Source organism: Lathamus discolor, chromosome 21 (genome assembly GCF_037157495.1).
Source record: "Lathamus discolor isolate bLatDis1 chromosome 21, bLatDis1.hap1, whole genome shotgun sequence".
NCBI classification, from domain to species: domain Eukaryota; kingdom Metazoa; phylum Chordata; class Aves; order Psittaciformes; family Psittacidae; genus Lathamus; species Lathamus discolor.
In genome coordinates, this window is record NC_088904.1 from 3,149,469 (window position 1) to 3,166,010 (window position 16,542).

A 16,542-nucleotide genomic window follows, 5' to 3' on the forward strand; every position below is an offset into this window, starting at 1 on the left:
ACCCCACAGCCCCTGGTGTGGGCAAACAGTCGCTGACGCAGGCAGGGAGCAGGCACCCACCGGGTGCGTGCGTGTCCCCCCCCCAGACCGTGACGCTGTCACCGAGGGGACGGGGGGGACACGTCCCGGGGAGCTGCATCCCCTGGGACACACGAGCCCCGAGGCAGCGGCCGGGAGCGACGTCAGCGCCACGTCCATGCGGAGCAGCCCGAGAGCCGGGGGCTGAGTCCCCCCCCCAGCCCCGGGGCTGCTGCCCATTCATTCCCTGAGCAAACACGGCTGCGGCGGCTCACGCCAGGCGCCGGCGGTGGCGGGGGCACAGGGCAGGGTCCCTCGGGGCCGGCGCATGGTGACACAGACGGCTCCGTGCCACGGGAGGGGACAGAGCAGGGACGGAGCGGGGGCTGCACCCCCCGGGCCAGGGCTCTGATGCAGAGGGAGGCGGCTCTCGCCGTCCCTGCGAGGGGAGAGCAGGACACGCTGCTCCTGCGGCACCGGGGGGGGGCCCGGGTCACAGGTGGGTGGTGGGGATGGAGCAATGGGGGATCCCAGACACCCCTTCCCCATATCCCACAGCTCCACCGAGTCCGCCAGCATCCCCATGGGGTGCCACAGCCCCTTATGGGGTTCCTTCGTGTCCCTCAGCATCCCCATGGGGTGCCACAGCCCCTTATGGGGTTCCTTCGTGTCCCTCAGCATCCCCATGGGGTGCCACAGCCCCTTATAGGGTTCCTTCGTGTCCCTCAGCATCCCCATGGGGTGCCACAGCCCCTTATAGGGTTCCTTCGTGTCCCTCAGCATCCCCATGGGGTGCCACAGCCCCTTATAGGGTTCCTTCGTGTCCCTCAGCATCCCTATGGGGTGCCACAGCCCCTTATGTGGTTCTTTCGTGTCCCTCAGCATCCCTATGGGGTCCCTTCGGATCCCCCAGCGCGTTTTCGGCCATGACCCTAAACGACCTCAAGCCCCGCCCACGACGCCACTGACCACGCCCCCATCACCTCGATGCTCTCTGGGTAATGTAGTCCCCCCCCGCCCCATATCCCAAGCCCCTCTCCAGGTTCCCTGCAGCCCCTTCAGGCACTGGAGCTGCTCTCAGGTCTCCCCTTCAGGAGCCTTCTCTTCTCCAGGCTGCCCCAGCCCAGCTCTCTCAGCCTGGCTCCAGAGCAGAGCTGCTCCAGCCCTCGCAGCATCCCCATGGCCTCCTCTAGAGCTCCAACAGCTCCATCGCCCTCCTGGACCTTAGGGGTGGTCCCCTCAAAGAATCCCCTCCCTTAACCCCCAAACCTGGATCCAGGTGAATGAATCATCTCTTTCCTTCACTGCCCTACAAGCCCCCTCACAAGGACTCTAGAACCAAGAGAGGAGCAGCCAAAACCGAGTTTATTGTTACTGCAAAATGGAATGTTTCAACTACCAGAAACGTGAGGGGGTGTTTGACCAAGAATACGTTTATTACAAAAAGAAAGAATAAAACCAAACTGACGCAAAGTTAACATTTGGCTACGAGGCAGCAGCTGCCTCCTGGTGTCCTCGCAAAGTCAAGGGGCATAAAAATCACCACTCGTTGTCATTAAAGAAAAATAGAGATGGGGGCTCTCAGTAGCGGCGGGTGAAGCGCGGCTCCGGGGGCCGGGGCAGCCGCTCCTGTCCCACAAACACTCCCTGGATGCCGGTGCTGGGCAGGACTTGGCTCTGGTTCCCAACCTGGGTGAAGCCTCCGCGCCTGCAACCAAGAGCAACCCCCCTGAGATGAGCCCAGGAAGGGGCAGAGGGCTCCGAGCAACGAGGTGGCTTTGGGTGAGTTTTCTACTTGCCCATCCATAGTTAAGGAGAAGGCGAAAAGTGTTTGTCATGATTGAGACAGGGATGTCTTCTGTTAGACAGGGCAACTATTATCACGACATGAGAAGCACTCTGACAAAGCTCCTTACCCTGACAGCCCTCCTCGATTCACCACATGGCCTGGTCCTGACTGACCAGGCATGCTTCTATCACCACCTAATTGAAAATGAAATAAAAAGGAAGGAAAAAGGAAAAAAAAAAAAAGGGAAAAAAGAAAAAAAAAAAGACAAAAAAAAAAAGACAGACTTTTGTGTTTTCCTAAGAAAAAGCCACCTCCTTCCCAGAATCTCATTTACTTTCTTGGCAATGCTGTTAAAGCTCCAGAGGAATTGGAACTGCTGCTGGAAGTTGAGCAGCAGGAAGAGGGGAAACCACACTGGAAGCAGCAAGTGTACCTTGCTCACGATCCCGTCCCATCACTCCTCCAGCCACACTGCCCTGCCATGAACGATCTCGGTGCCCCTCTAACCTTGGGCCATCATCTCCCCAGCCACGGCCAGCTCTTCAAAACATAAAAGAACATCTTCTAGTGGGTCCCTTCTTCGTTGAGCAGCACAGGGGGAAGCCAAACCCTGCACCCATCCAGAGCTACTCCATGGTGAACTGAGACCCAATGGTTGTAGTAACAACTGGGCAAAGAGAAGCTGCTGGACAGCATCCTCCACACCACAAAGAGCCTCTTTGCCCCACACAGGCAGCGTTAGCAGCACAATGCACTGAAGTACTTAAACATGGAACAACTCATTGACTGGCTGGTGGATTTAGGCCATTCCTGGTGGGCTGGTTGAGGGGGTAACTGGACACGATGCCTCTGGACTGTGCCCAGCTTGACTGGCTGGTTTAAAGAGAAATGACCAGATGGGGCTCAGTTCTCCACCCTGAACACTGGAGATTATGACTCCAGTTTCCTTAAACCCTAAGCCCAGCTGAGACTGTGGGAGATGGAACTGGAGCATCCAGGATGGGGCTGAATCTCAGCTGCAGAAGAGAAAGTTATTCACGAGAGAACCTGGCAGGAGCTGAGCTAGACTGGGCAGAGCCTCTCTCCTCGCTCCAACGCTCTCCTGACACGGGGGGATGTGCTTCTATCTGGAGACAGGATTCACTCGTGTCACCCTTCAAAGGTTCACACCAAGAGCTTCAATGTGAAGAACCAAGGAATCACTAACCGGGTTGGGGGGGGGATCCCTCTCCCTTCGTTCATCCTCCGGTCGGAGCCGTAACCACCCCAGCTATCCCGGGAATGTCGCTCGGGCCCTCCGTGCCGCTCCTCCGGGTAGTGCTGGAAGGCAAATGGCACCGTTATGTTCAGCACTGATACAGGTTTTCTTTCAAGAGAGCAAAAAACCAGCTCCTCCCAGTTTGAACTCTATAAGCTGCTAGAAAGAGCAGGAGCTGCCTCTGGGTTTACTGGTCCCATGGCTCACTCTAGGTGTTTGCTTCACAGCACCTCCTCAGTGGTGGGAGGTTTATAACTGGGGAGGGTGGTTTTTGCTTTCTAGGGTGGCTTTGAGGCTTCATTGTAACTCCAGATCTTTCATGTTTACATAGAATATCTGCCTACTTCCTACCTCTTTTCAGAAATGAAAGGTTTTGCACACCACTGGGGAACTGGTTTTCACACAGTCACCTCCCTCGTGCAATTAGGACACCAGTTATTTCACAGATACACATCAGAGAAGGGACCCCTCTGATGGGTGAAGTAGGAAGCGTGTGCACTGTGTTCTTTCCAGTCTGGGGTTGGCTTGTGTGGCTTTTAAGTGCAGGGGGTATTGGCTATCACCCACCTGCCCGTCACGATCCGGTATTCCTCTCGAACCGTCTCTTCTGGAACAGAAAGAGAAGTTTTGGTTGAATCCACACAGTGATCCTAATGTCAATGTCTGTATGAAATAGGGCAGGAAAGTTTATCTTCATTAGGCTGTAGAGCTGAATGCCAACACATGTTTAGTGGTAAGATACTCAAATGAGTTTGTGTTCACAGCACACTAAGAGCTCAAAGTGGCACTTATTACTGTAATAAGGTGCCCTGGGTTTAATAGGAGCTGTTTTGCTCCTTCTTAGTAACTGGTGCAAGCTCTGTGTTTTGACTTCCAGCCTGGGCAGAGAGCTGATAGCAACAATTAAAACCAATCGGTGTTAAGTAATGTTTATTCTGGCCAAGGACTCTGTGAGTCTCACGCTCTGCTGGGGACGAGGGGAGGCCGGGAGGAAGCAGAGACAGGGCACCTGACCCAAACTAGCCAAAGAGGTATCCATACCACAGCACGTCATGCCCAGGGAGGTAACTGGGAGTTACCCAGAAGGGCACACTCTCTCTTCGGGGGGGTCGAACTCGTTCAGCGGTGGTATCGTATTCTCTTGTTATTTTCTCTTATCAATATTAATCACGGGCAGTAGCAGCAGTGATTTGTGTTATTCCTTAGTTACTGGGCTGTTCCTATCTCAACCCGTGGGAGTTACATTCTCCTGATTCTCCTCCCCATCCCTCCAGGAGTGGGGAGGGTCGGGGAGGGAGGGGGGTGAGTGGACGACCTGTGTGGATTGGTTTAAACCACGACATAAGGGCATGTGAAGCATCATTGAGACATGGGCAGGCCCTTGATGCTACCAAGGGAGAAGACTGAGAGACCCTTCCACTATGAGAAATGAGTTTCAAGCAAAGGAAAGCAAGACAGAAGTCTCAACAAGCACAACGTAGAACTGTGGAACTAAACATCTGCACTAGCTGGGCTGCAAACATGAAAGCAGGGAAGGCTTTAAAGCAAAAGGAAACGGTTCAAGCTCAGCCTAATGAACAGGGATTTGTAAACCAGGTTTCCATCCATCTCCAGAGCAGTTCTGGGACCTCCCTTGGTGCGATGGCAGACTACATTAGGACTTGGCTTATACTCTTTACGCAGCCTCTTTCCAGCATGTCCAAACCCAATGGAAACACAGGGCTGCAAGCACAGATGATATTAAACACAAGAAATGACCCCAGGTCTTTTGGCACCCTTCCACAAAAAGACACTCATTTTCATGAAGATACAGGGGGAAAAAAAAAAAAAAAACATCTCCTTGCCAACCTGTCCAAACAATGATCCTGGTACCGGCCACGATCCCTGTGGTCGAAGTCATGGAAGCGATCCTGGCGGCTGAATTCGGAATGGTACCGATCATCCAGCGCCATCCGCTTTGCCTCAGGCCAGTACGGGTCATCCCGCCTGCAAGGGAGGTCACCATCAGTAGTGATCCCAAACCCACCTTCTTTCCCTGATCACTTGAGAGCAAACTTCATCCAATGCAATTGTCCAAACCACAGTTTTTGATTTATAACTGGGAACTCCTGGATGCTTCAGTTGCATTGCACTTCAGAGGAGGTGAGGTGCATTGACACTAAAGCTTGATCTCAGCATGTGCTGATGCAGGAAGAGAATGAGTATCTCATTAACCAATCCCGCTTCAGAACTAACAAGCAGTTTCTGCTCTTGGTCACACCTCTTTTGGATGCAAAAGTTTTAAACCTGCTGTAATAAATGGTGCTCACAGTGAGAAGAGGATGAACATTTGGTCTCCCTCCAGCTCAATATCCAAGTGTTCAAAGCAACATGGAAATAGTCTTTCAGTTGTGAGCTCCCACAACCGCTTCAGCAAGAGCACTCACAATTCACAAAGGCTTTACAATGCTCTGTAACTGGAGTCTGGGATCCCATCATGGTTATCATTACCTGCCATCAGGATCGTAAGGCCTCCGCATGGCAGATCTCCGCTCCTGTTCATAGCGGAGCTGTTCCTGCTGACGCCGCAGCTCTTCACGCTCCCGCTGGATCCGCTCCTGCTCTCGCCTCCTCTCCTGCTCTATGTGCATTCTTTCCCTCTCCAACCTCTCCCTCTCCAGGCGCTCTCTGTCAAGCCGCTGCCTCTGGAATTCCAGCCGCTCCCGCTCCCTCTGCAGCCGCTGCCTCTCATCCCGCTCATGAATAGCTTGAAGCCGCTGCTCCCGATCCCGCCGCTCTCGCTCTCTGAAGGGAAGAGAGAGAGACTTTGGTGTCAGTCCAGGAGCTTCAGTCTCAGCTTTATCTTTACGGCTTCTTTGTTATAATGGGGTTTCTTGTTTCTATTCTTCCCACTACCTGCTTAAATAGGACTAAGCTCATTTAAATCACAGCTATTTAGTTTAAGGGGGGAGGGAAGGAAGATCCAGATGAAAAGCAAGGATAAGCTTTCTGTGTAACACAGTATCTCCATCAGCTCTGAAGAAGCTTTCACAGAGTACAAGACGTCCTAAGACAGAAGTCTGACAAACAGAAAGCATTTACAAGCTTCTACGGAAAGAAGTCAAACATGGAAACACAAATGGAGTGGACCTGGAAGCACCTACAAAGGTCACTGCTCCACAAGAGCCTCTTGAAAAGCACAGGCTTGGAGAAGAGAGATTTTAGTGGTAAAAAGCTTCATCATCTGGCCTTATTCATGCTCGATCAAGAGATTAGCACCAAATCCATGTGAGATCCTAATGCTGGAGGGCCGCTGGCCTGTGCCAAACAGAGGAGGGAAGGAAACCCAAACGCTGTCCAAAGGTGAAGGGGAACGCGGGAGAACTCACCGGCGCCTTTCCGTCTCCCGGATCTCCCGCTCCCGCTGGCGCTGCCGCTCCCTCTCTCGCTGCTCTTTGATTTTATCAAAGGATAAAATATCTTGTTTCTCCTTGCTCTCGGATTTGCGATCCTGGCTCTTTGTACTCTGAGTTCAAGCAAAACGACACAGGAGCTCAACACGGTGCATTTTTCAGCTGAAATCCCAAGGTAAAATGCCTACCTTGTGCCAACCTGAGCAAGACAGACAGCCCACCTTCCCAGAGATGTTGGAATTCCATGGGAAAGCCACGCAGGGAAAAGCACCCTGCCTTTGGCTACAAGTTTAATGGCTTTCTGTATACATAAATACTTCAGGCACATGATGTGACTTGTCAGTGGCAAGTGATACATGGCTTTAAAGGTCACCAGTCACCACGCTCCATGCTTGGGGAAACACATCATCTTAACACCATTTTCACACTGTAATTCTGTGTCTGTGACTAGGACAGCACTGTCAAAAGCTATGAAGAAGGTGAAGCACCAGCATTTACCTCTGCTGCATCGTGAGCACCCTAATGCTTTCTAAAAGTGAGAAAAGAACTGTTCCCAACAGGCAAAACCCCCTTCACAACTACATGCATAAAAAGCTGTTTGTCACTTATTTTGACATAAAGGTTTTTTTCTGTCCTTACCCTCTCCTTTGATGTGGAAGTTTTCACACTAATAACTGGTTCTCCCTTTGACTTATCCATCACCACTGTCCTCTCGGTTCCTCGACTCACTAGAAAACAAAATCCATCCAAGAGTAAGTAATGTGTGAGACATTCGATAATCCTTGTGAGATTTCAAGCAATTGGGATACTAAAGCAGTAAAAAGTGATTTTATTGAGGTTTTATTGAGGTTTGTTGAAAGGCAGCTGGAATTACCTGACTTGCTTGCCCTTGATCTATCAGAGGATCCAGCCTTTTGGTCATCTTTCTCTTTTCCTTCTTTTTCATCTTTTCCATCTTTTTCTGCTTTCTTAGCGTCATCTTTTTTGTCAGGCTTCTCCTCCTTCTTAACACCAAGAGACCTAGAGGTAAACTTTGCTTTAGCAGAGAACCTAACAAGAAGTGCTATACGGCCATTCTGACCAAGCCAACCATGCAACCCCCCACCACTTCCCAAAAAAACCCTCAACACTACAAGTACTCCCCAAAACCCCACTCCCAACCCTTTCATCTGCTGTGCTGAAGCCAACATGTAGTTCAGGGTTTATCTAGGAAGGGGCTGACTGGGTATCTCCTGATACAACTGACAAGATTTGATACTAACCCCTGAAAAAGCTCCAGATTTCTGAAGAGAGAACAAATTAAGATGCACTTGCTGCTGTACACCACTGATTTCATCTTTCCCAGTATTACTCCTACATTTCACACGCAGCGTGAAGCAACACATTGAGATTTATTAGTTACTGTTCACTTTGCTCACACAGCTGCAGTTCAAGTGAGTGGTCTTTAAAACACCAAAAAAATACCCAAAACCACTTTACTTCTCAGACTTGGGCTCTGAAGAATGGTGCCTATCTTTTTCCTTCCTTGTTTCCCCTTCCTTTTTGTCTGAAGGCTTCTTCCCAGCTGGTTCATTCTTTGCCTGCAGTTTGGAGCAGAAATATTTGTATTGTTAGACCTGCAACTTGCCCCTGTTTATTTTCATTGCGGTGTCATGAAATAGCCACCACTTACCTTTTCCACAGAAATCATTTTGCCATGCAGCTCTGTCCTGTGGAGATGATTAATGCACTTGGTGGCTTCCTCAGATGTTGACATGGTGACAAAGCCATAGCAGCGGGAGCCGGGGCTGCGAGCGTTGGTCACCACTTTGGCACCAACCACCTTTGGGGAAAAACCAGATCATTCTGTGGTTGCAGATCTGTTGCCAGATAAATTCTGATCATCTTTTCATAGAATCATGCGATGCTTTGGGTTGCAAAGAGCCTTAAAGCTCATCCAGTTCCAACCCCCTGCCACAGGAACTGTTCCGTTTCATTCCCTCGAAACGGAACAGGTTAAACCAGCATCAACTGGACACCCAAGAGGTATAATTAGGCTTCAGCATATTTGATGACAAGCCACCAGTTTCTCCTGTCAAGAGACACCCCATTTTTACAGGTCTCTGCACAGAGATTCTCCAAAATGTGACTTTCAGGCAACCCTCCTCATCAAGCTACTTGTAGACACAGTTTCAAAAGAACAGAAGAAGTGTCAGCGCTTACCCTCCCCAGTTACTCATGAGGAAAAATAGGAGCTAAATTTAAGGTCATCCTTTGAAATACCTTACAAGGGTCTGTTAATGTACATATCTGCCCCGTACCTTTCCATACTTGCTGAACAGATTCTTCAAGTCTGTAGCTCTAGTAGAGGATGAAAGGCCACTAACCCACAAGTTTCTGCCAGAACCACTGCCCCCACGGCCTAAGGTACAAACAAGCCAAACAGAAAAGACCATGAAGCACAAGAACACAAATGGTAATGACCTTAAAAAGAAAAAACACTATTTTTTGACTTCACAGAACCATAGAATGGTTTGGGATGCAAAGGACCTTAAGATCATCCAGTTCTAACCTCCTGCCACAGGTATGGATGCCTCACCCTAGACCCTGTTGCCCAAGGCTCTGTCCAACCTGGCATTGAACACTGCCAGGGATGGAGCATTTATCACTTCTCTAGGCAACCTATGCCATGGCCTCAGCACCCTCACAGTAAAGAACAACTTCCTTACATTTAATCTGAACTGAACTTCCCCTGTTTCAGCTTGAACCCATCAACTCTTGTCCTATTCCCACAGACACTGATGAACAGTCCCTCTCTGGTGTTCGTAAGTATCTTCAAATGCCGTTTTATTTCTGCCTCTCCCAGTCAACATCAATACATGCACTCCATACCGCAAAAATGAACTTCTGAACTCCAAACCTGGTTAGATTTGACCCCACAACATTTTTTCCCCCTCAAGGAAATTGTATATTTAAGAAAACAAAGCAAAATCCACCCAAAACCTACCTTTCTCATCCTTTGAGATCATCTTTGCATCTCTGTCCTCCTCACCGGGGCTAAAGACAAAACACCATGTTATTCAAATACCCATATGCAAAAAGATCATTAATTCTAGACTGTGCACTAAAAGTTGGATACCTACCAGTAAATTAGTTCTGAAATAAACACTATCTGTGCAAATTTATGGAAGATTGACAGGAAATATGGGATTCATATCCTCAACCGGACAATTCTGGTTTGCAGTTGACAAAAATAAAAGAGTAATTTAAGAAAACAACCTCTGAAGGTTGAGGAAGGAAAAGAAATCAAACCCTCTTTGTGTTTAAAAACCAACAACATACAAAATCTGCCCATGGAGAAATAAAACAGACTCTTTAGGAATAGGCTACAATTTCATCAGTCTCGGTGGCCAATTGAAGGAAACAGCTTTATGCGCGTCACGTACCCAGCCATGACAAAAAGATCTCGTCTAGAACGGAGAAAAAACAAACCTCTTTTTCTGATCACCGCCCTCACTGGCTGAGGACTCTTTAGTAGCAGGGGGTTCCTCTGAATTAGCTTTGTCTTCTGCTTTCTTGGCATCTTCTTTGCTATCTTTGGCTTCGGGACCTGCGCCTTTGCCCGCTGGGTCCCCACTAGAGGCTTCCAGGCCTGGGGAGCGTTTGCTACTCTGATCGCTCACGCTCTCTACTACTAAAGAGTCAGAGTCCGGCTTCGCTTCCTCTATTGTCTGTTCACTTGTCTCCCCTTTCGCTACAACTAAACGCTTTGCTTCCTTCCTTGCCATAGCTTGGGCCGCTTTGCTGTCCAAATCTAAAGCATCTTCCTCCACCTGAGCGCCACCAAGAGCGTCCTCTTCCTCTGCCAGCCTCTTGCCTGGCACCACGTTACTGGCTTCCTGTGCATGCGGCCGCTCCGCTTCGGAAGTTTCTTCGTTAAGTAGCTCAGATTTACAAGTTTCCCCCAAAATGTCGAGTATTTTCTCATTTTCTACGGATTTAACAGGAATAGAATGGCACAAGATTTAATCACCAGGGAAATACAGCAATCACAAACGTGGAACTGGCATGGCTGCCACACTAACACCAAGAGAACTTCTAAGCTACACAGAGATTGGAAAACCCTAGTGTACACAGTGTTACAAGCTACCCTACCTGCTGTCTCACACACTACCCAATCAGCCCTACAGTGTTAACAGGGAAGAAAAATGCCCCCAACAGATTTAACAACAACCTTCTGGCTCATCCTTGATATTCTTCATGCCATCGTTCAGCTCTGTTTCTTCTCTAGTTAGCTTCCAGAGTCCCAGATGTTTAACTGAACGTATCAAGGCATTGAGAGTTCAATTTCCAAATTTCTGTGAAATTCTTTCAGCTGACAGTCCAACATGAGAACTGGGCATCTTCTGACGGTGCATGAGTGTGTTTGCAGTCCAGAAAGCAACTCGGATCCGTAGGAAATTCCTGTGATGACAGTGTGTTCCTTCTTCTGAAGTCCAGTCAGTCATTTAATTGCAGTTCTGTACCAAAGCTTTGCATTACCTATGCTCCTGTCTTGATATTCACAGCACTACAGCACAGTGTGATATCACAAGATCTGTTTGCAGAACCTTTACATCTTTAAGGCTCATTCCTTTACTCCACTCTAGGTACCAGCTCTCTGGAACCTCTGAATCATGTTAAAGACATGTTTTCCCAAGGTGGCTATTCACAGATCTGGTGATATGACCGGGTTTCCAATCTCCATGACCCTGCATGTCCTGGACTGTCCACCATAACAACGTACACTACAGTAATGCATTAAAATAACCAGGGACACAAAAAAAGAATTCAATGAAGAATGAAACTGTTGCAATGCCCCCAGGATTTTTTTTTTTTTTTGGCTTTTAACAAAACAGAAAACCCCAAGAAACTACCATAAAACCCCACCCCAAAAAACAGTACCTGGCTCCAAAGGTAACACTTCAAGTTCCTGCAGTGAAAAAGGGTAAGAAAGGCAGAAGTATCACTACTCTGTAAGAAGGCAACATGTTATTCTTAATAACAACTCCCAACCTCCTCAACAGAGGAGAGAATTTAGGGGAAGAGTTACTATAATTCAGTCTATTTCCACTTGGACAACATTGAATTTTAAGGGATTTTCCCCCAGGAATGTTTAACATTACCTTTTAACATCTTCAAGTTTTACAAGATGTGTAAGAACTTTGATATTTCTCCAAATATTGAGCACATGGTGCATGTTCCCATGGGTAAGAGATCAACAACTGTGTCAGCAGCAGAACAAAGCTCATCTTTGTGTTGCCCTTCTCTAGAATCTATAGTACAAAGTTTGCTCTCTGAAAACAGCATCCATAGAAACACTAGCTCCACCTGGAGCTACAATTTCTTAACCTACCAGGAGCGAGCTGGAAACCAAGCCAGTGTTTCAGGAATAGACCGGTTTCAGCTTTCATGGGATACGTGCACTTGTGACTGAAGTTAAATAGAATGTTAAGGTACTGAGTTGGTTTATATAACAGGTAAAAAGAATCCAATCTACTTCCCAATCTCAGTATGGAATATACATCACATGGATACGAGCAGACAGATGTGTACCCACTGTGTACTACCTGCACATACACTGTTTCAGCACGCATTTTTAATAATACACTTAATAGATATAATACTATCTTTAATATATAAGGCATATATTAAGACTTGTTTATAAAGAAAAACTGGGTTGCCATTTACCTTTATTACGATTAAATCAGCTGAAGCAGCATCTAAACTGGTTCCAACATCTTCAACCTCTACCTATGAAACAAGATATTTTATTAACCACTCAAAAAATGGTATTGTGAATGAAACCTGAATGACAAAGAAAAGCTTTCATTTTCACTGACAAGTGATATCAAGCAAATATATTGTGTCCAAAACAATCAGGAAGGGTAAAAACTGACCCTCGGGCCTCTTCTCAATCCCAAGCTTTCTCATTACCTCTCATACGATGGGCAGCTCATCAAAATCTTTTAAGGATGGGGATTCCAACAGCAAACTTTCTCTTGTCTTTATCTCTTATTTACAGCAACAACATAAAGCCAAAAAGTCTATGGGACTTGCTGACTGTTTAGTGATAAAAGATGGCAGGAGCTGACCTGGACTTGGTAGTTCAGTCACTGAAAGGAAATACTCTGTGGGTATTTCTAGTTGCTTGTGTGGGGCAGGAGCTGCTTAGGGATAGGATTAAGCTTATTTCTGCAACTTCCAGATCTGGGGAGGGAACCACCCTCCCCAAATTAGGATCTTGTAGTCCACCCCCAATGACACAATGTGCATGCGCAAGCAAGAGCCACACTTCCCAATGAGACAGGGCAGAAATAACCTCCTTTAAATGCTTTGAGGTACATTTCAGAAGATAAACACTTGGATTTGGAGGGGGGAAATTATCTCCTAGCCCAGAGGGACAATGTCATATAAGCAGTGCAACAGGCAGATTAACATAGAAAGTCAACAGAAAACTACTTTCAAGAAGTAACTGTGAGGCCCTCTCTTAAGAGAAAGATCATCTGGAATATAGTCCCGAGAATGTTGCTGCTCAGCTGAGATGAAGTAAAGCTGCAGCATTTGCAGGCCTCATATGTCCTCCTAAGTGAAACTATGAGGAGGGGAATGTAAACAGAAGGTGAAGCAGAGTTCAAAGCATGATTCAAATGAATGCTGTCTGGACTGCCAGTCACTTCTAGACCCATGTCTACAACCATCTGAAAATCTATTGCCACAGATATGTAAAAGCAAAAGCAATGCCCATGAGACCTGGTAGAACCCCAAACTGTTACAAATACTCTTTAGCTACTGGTTTGCTACTTAAAAATAAAAACAAAGGAAAAAAAGAATCTGATTCCACACACAGAACAGATGCATACCATCACTACTGATATTTCTCTTGATTCTTCTTTAATGTCTGAAAATTGTGGGGATGCCTCCAAGTTATCTAGAGCATATTCTGTAGGCTGATCTGCAAGTTCTTTCACTTCGGCATCAGCATTTTCTTTACTATCAGACAGTGAGTCAAGAATATTATCAGCACTGTAATCCTCTCCGCAATCTACTGCATTGCCATTATCTATTTCAGCTTCATCTAACACACTAATATCCATCATGTCAATATCCTGCAAGTTATCCAAACTTGTTTCAATATCCTCCTGTGGAAAGAAAAAAAGTATATATAATAGTCATGGTAACTTGTGAGCAACACCATCACTACTTCCCATCAAACGCAGCCTCACATACCTGTCCATCTCCCGAGTCCTCTTCCAGACCATTATCTTCTACTCCCTCGTCATCAGGTCTACGTCCTAACAACATTATGGTCATTAGAATGAAAAGCAGGTCACAATATGTTCCCCCTTAAGGCTTCATTTTGCCATGAGATTCACATGCCATTCAGTTTAGTTATCTGCTTTTTCCTGATTTGCCACAACTGAGTGTTCATCCCAGCTCAGTGACTGATAAACAGCTACAGTCCAAGGTCTGTCACGAGTTCAAGCACCACTGCACTCCCCAGCTGAGGCTATTGCAGTAATTATTAGCTCAACCTTTCCTTTCTTTACAGGCATTTACCAGAAAGAAGAGAAAAGCAACCAAACAACACCCCCCCTCCATGTGTGTTTTTAGAGTGTTCCCTTTACCAGCTGCACATCTAATGTCAGCTCTGCTGTTACTGCCAACAGGACACTGGCTTCAGCGCCCAACAAGAATTCTTGTGTCACCTTTTAGGAATGTGATTTTTCATCACCAAACTACAAGCACATTACAATAAAAAAAGGGAAAGGGCTTCCACAGCTGAGAGGAGCATCTTGTCTATCTCCATCCCGACACCAAACACCCCATGACAATCTGTCAGATGCTTGAAAATGAACGTGGCTACCAAAGACCTCTCCGATTTTACCCACATGACTTTTCTCATCCCAATTAAGATTTCACCTTTGAGATGGCAAGCAAATGTAAGATCACGCCAATGACGAGAATCTGGGTCAAACAAATTAGTCAGCAAAACACTGGAGCTTCAGCTCACGGATTTTCATATTAAAAAAGTCAAAATTAACAATTAAAATCCTTCATCTCAACTGCTCATTCTGCTCAGCCCCAATACAAAACTTTCAGCATTCTTTCATTACAAAATAAGCTCAAACTATGCTCATTTTAGAAAAAAGACTTTAAGGATTATGTTAAGACTATGTCTCACCATGAGAAAAAATCTGCATGTAGAAAGCCTTAAACCAGATCCAATTTCTGAAATTGGTTAAAAACTGGCCTTCTAGGGAGAAAAATGAGGCTATTCGCTATGAAGAATAAGCAGAACACACTACAGAGGTTCTTATGAATTTGCTGGAAACTCTGCATTTCTACCTCAAAAAAACCCTTGATAAAGGTAGTCATGTAAAAAAAGAATAAAGGTTCATTTATTTTAAAAGGACTGACACTGCTTCAACTATTATTTATGAATCCCTGCTATAAGTTTTAGAGAACTCTGAGAACAAACCAACAGATCCTTCAAGTGGCCCAATTCCTGCTTTATTAAATCACAAATTCTGTCATTAAAGGAACAGGTTAACCCCCATAGCACTCAGCCCTAGAAACCTGAGCATAAATGGGGGGCAGAAAAGTATCAGTAATGTATGGTATTAAAGGAACAGTAGATTGAACTGTGCTTAGTAACCAGTTTTTACCCAATACTGGCTCAGGCAAGTAAACACAGAATGGTTTGGGTCATAAGGGACCTTAAATGCAACGTTAGGCATAGCTTTGAGGTCACAAAGCAGCCAGCACCAGTGCCAAAATTAATACAAAAGGAAAAGCAGACTTCAGGGGGAAAAAAAAAAGACCAGCAAGGCTCCATTCCATGAGTAAAAGTTCCAGGGAAACTCAAGGGGGATGGGGTGGAAGATCCCCTCTAACTGCCCTGTACCTTTGCTGCTTCTTTTTGGAGTTTTCTTCATGACATTTTCGGAAGCCACTGGAATTTCATCAGGATTTCCCCCTTCCTCCTCAATAGCCTATTACATGGAAAAGATAAAACCAGGTATCAAGACAGACATACAAACCCCATTTGTGCATTATGTCAAGCTGAAAAGCAAGACACCCAAGGAAGAAACGCACCAAACCAACAACTTAGTGCTTTGAGTTAGCCAAGGAGCAACAACCCAAAGCCCACCAGAGCAAAGCAACGAGCACACAGGAAAGCACAAAGGTGTTGGTGGAAGGTTTCTGGAGAGAAGCATGACCTAGAGGCAGAAAAAGTCCATCCCAACCCGCGGTGTTGCGACAGCGAGAAGCTCGGCCGGAGGAGACACAAGCAGCAGTTCAACGGAGGTGACCTGCATGCCGCTAACATGCCAAACGCTCTTACGGGGACAAGGGACGACGTGGAAAGCCAGGAAAGAATCAGCACGGAGCAGGAAGCCTGGCAGACAGCGAACAGGACTGTAAACCCATGCCCAGTGCATAGCATGAGGATAGGACACCCGGCACACACGCTGCGCTGTGCAGGTCCAGGAAGGAGGCGGGGGGCTCGCTGCACGGTTAGGAACGCCAGACACCCCCAGAGAACCAACCCCGCAGACGGCACACCGCTAGCTCCGCACACCCGCCGCCTCGGGGGCCCGGCAGATCTAAGCCCCGCTCGCCACGAACCGCTGGGGCCTCCCCTGACCCTCCCCGGCCCCGCTGTCCCCCTCAGCCCCGGTCCCCGCTCTCCACAGACGCTTGGCGCCATTTTCCTCAGGGCACCGGGCGGGCGGGCCGCGGGCCCCCGCAGCCCCCCGCTCACCCTCCGGAGCCGCTCCATGAGGACGCTCTTGTTGCCGCCGCTGTCCAAACTACGCCGCTTGAGCTCGGCGCGCAGGTCGATGACCCGCAGCTCGCTCAGCCGCCGCCGGGTTTCAGGCTCCGAACCGGGGAGCACAGCCGCACAGAGAGAGGCGGGTTCTCCCGGCCCAGCCGCTGGCTGGCTGTCCGCCATGGGGCCGTTGCTTCAGCTCGCACCGCCGGTGAACACAACGGGAGAGCCGCCGCGGCGGCACAAAATGGCGGCAAACGCAATCGGCGCTGAGGTAAAAGGCGGGGGC

At 47.7% G+C, this 16,542-nt stretch overlaps 1 protein-coding gene across 3 annotated transcripts; it reads right to left on the bottom strand.

The window, feature by feature from the left end:
* Positions 1 to 1,364: 1,364 nt before the first annotated feature.
* On the bottom strand, positions 1,365 to 16,531 carry LOC136024440 (scaffold attachment factor B1-like). Of its 3 annotated transcripts, XM_065699769.1 has the most exons (21): positions 16,245 to 16,531; positions 15,384 to 15,471; positions 13,706 to 13,770; positions 13,339 to 13,617; positions 12,167 to 12,229; positions 11,381 to 11,408; positions 9,929 to 10,427; positions 9,444 to 9,493; positions 8,758 to 8,858; positions 8,130 to 8,279; positions 7,937 to 8,037; positions 7,332 to 7,477; positions 7,097 to 7,185; positions 6,434 to 6,570; positions 5,556 to 5,849; positions 4,914 to 5,051; positions 3,633 to 3,672; positions 3,015 to 3,127; positions 2,241 to 2,347; positions 1,935 to 2,001; positions 1,365 to 1,726 (listed from the first exon to the last, which is right to left on the bottom strand). In XM_065699769.1, exons 1-21 carry the CDS (start codon positions 16,434 to 16,436, stop codon positions 1,600 to 1,602), a joined length of 2,874 nt encoding a protein of 957 aa, XP_065555841.1. In that variant the 5' UTR covers positions 16,437 to 16,531; the 3' UTR covers positions 1,365 to 1,599. The 3 variants fall into 3 exon arrangements, 2 of the variants coding, with proteins under 2 accessions (XP_065555841.1, XP_065555842.1); XR_010616827.1 differs by lacking the exon at positions 2,241 to 2,347 and having other exon boundaries at positions 1,695 to 1,726; XM_065699770.1 differs by lacking the exons at positions 1,935 to 2,001; positions 2,241 to 2,347.
* Between the last annotated feature and the right edge of the window lie 11 nt (positions 16,532 to 16,542).

What these genes read in the sequence shown, in the direction of transcription:
- LOC136024440 (XM_065699769.1), bottom strand. Translation starts at nt 16,436, where the DNA reads ATGGCGGACAGCCAGCCAGCGGCTGGGCCGGGAGAACCCGCCTCTCTC. An exon ending in TCCAAAAAGAAGCAGCAAAG is followed by an intron (nt 13,771 to 15,383) that starts GTACAGGGCAGT and finishes TAATGTTGTTAG; the next exon opens with GACGTAGACCTGATGACGAG. An exon ending in AGGACTCGGGAGATGGACAG is followed by an intron (nt 13,618 to 13,705) that starts GTATGTGAGGCT and finishes TTCTTTCCACAG; the next exon opens with GAGGATATTGAAACAAGTTT.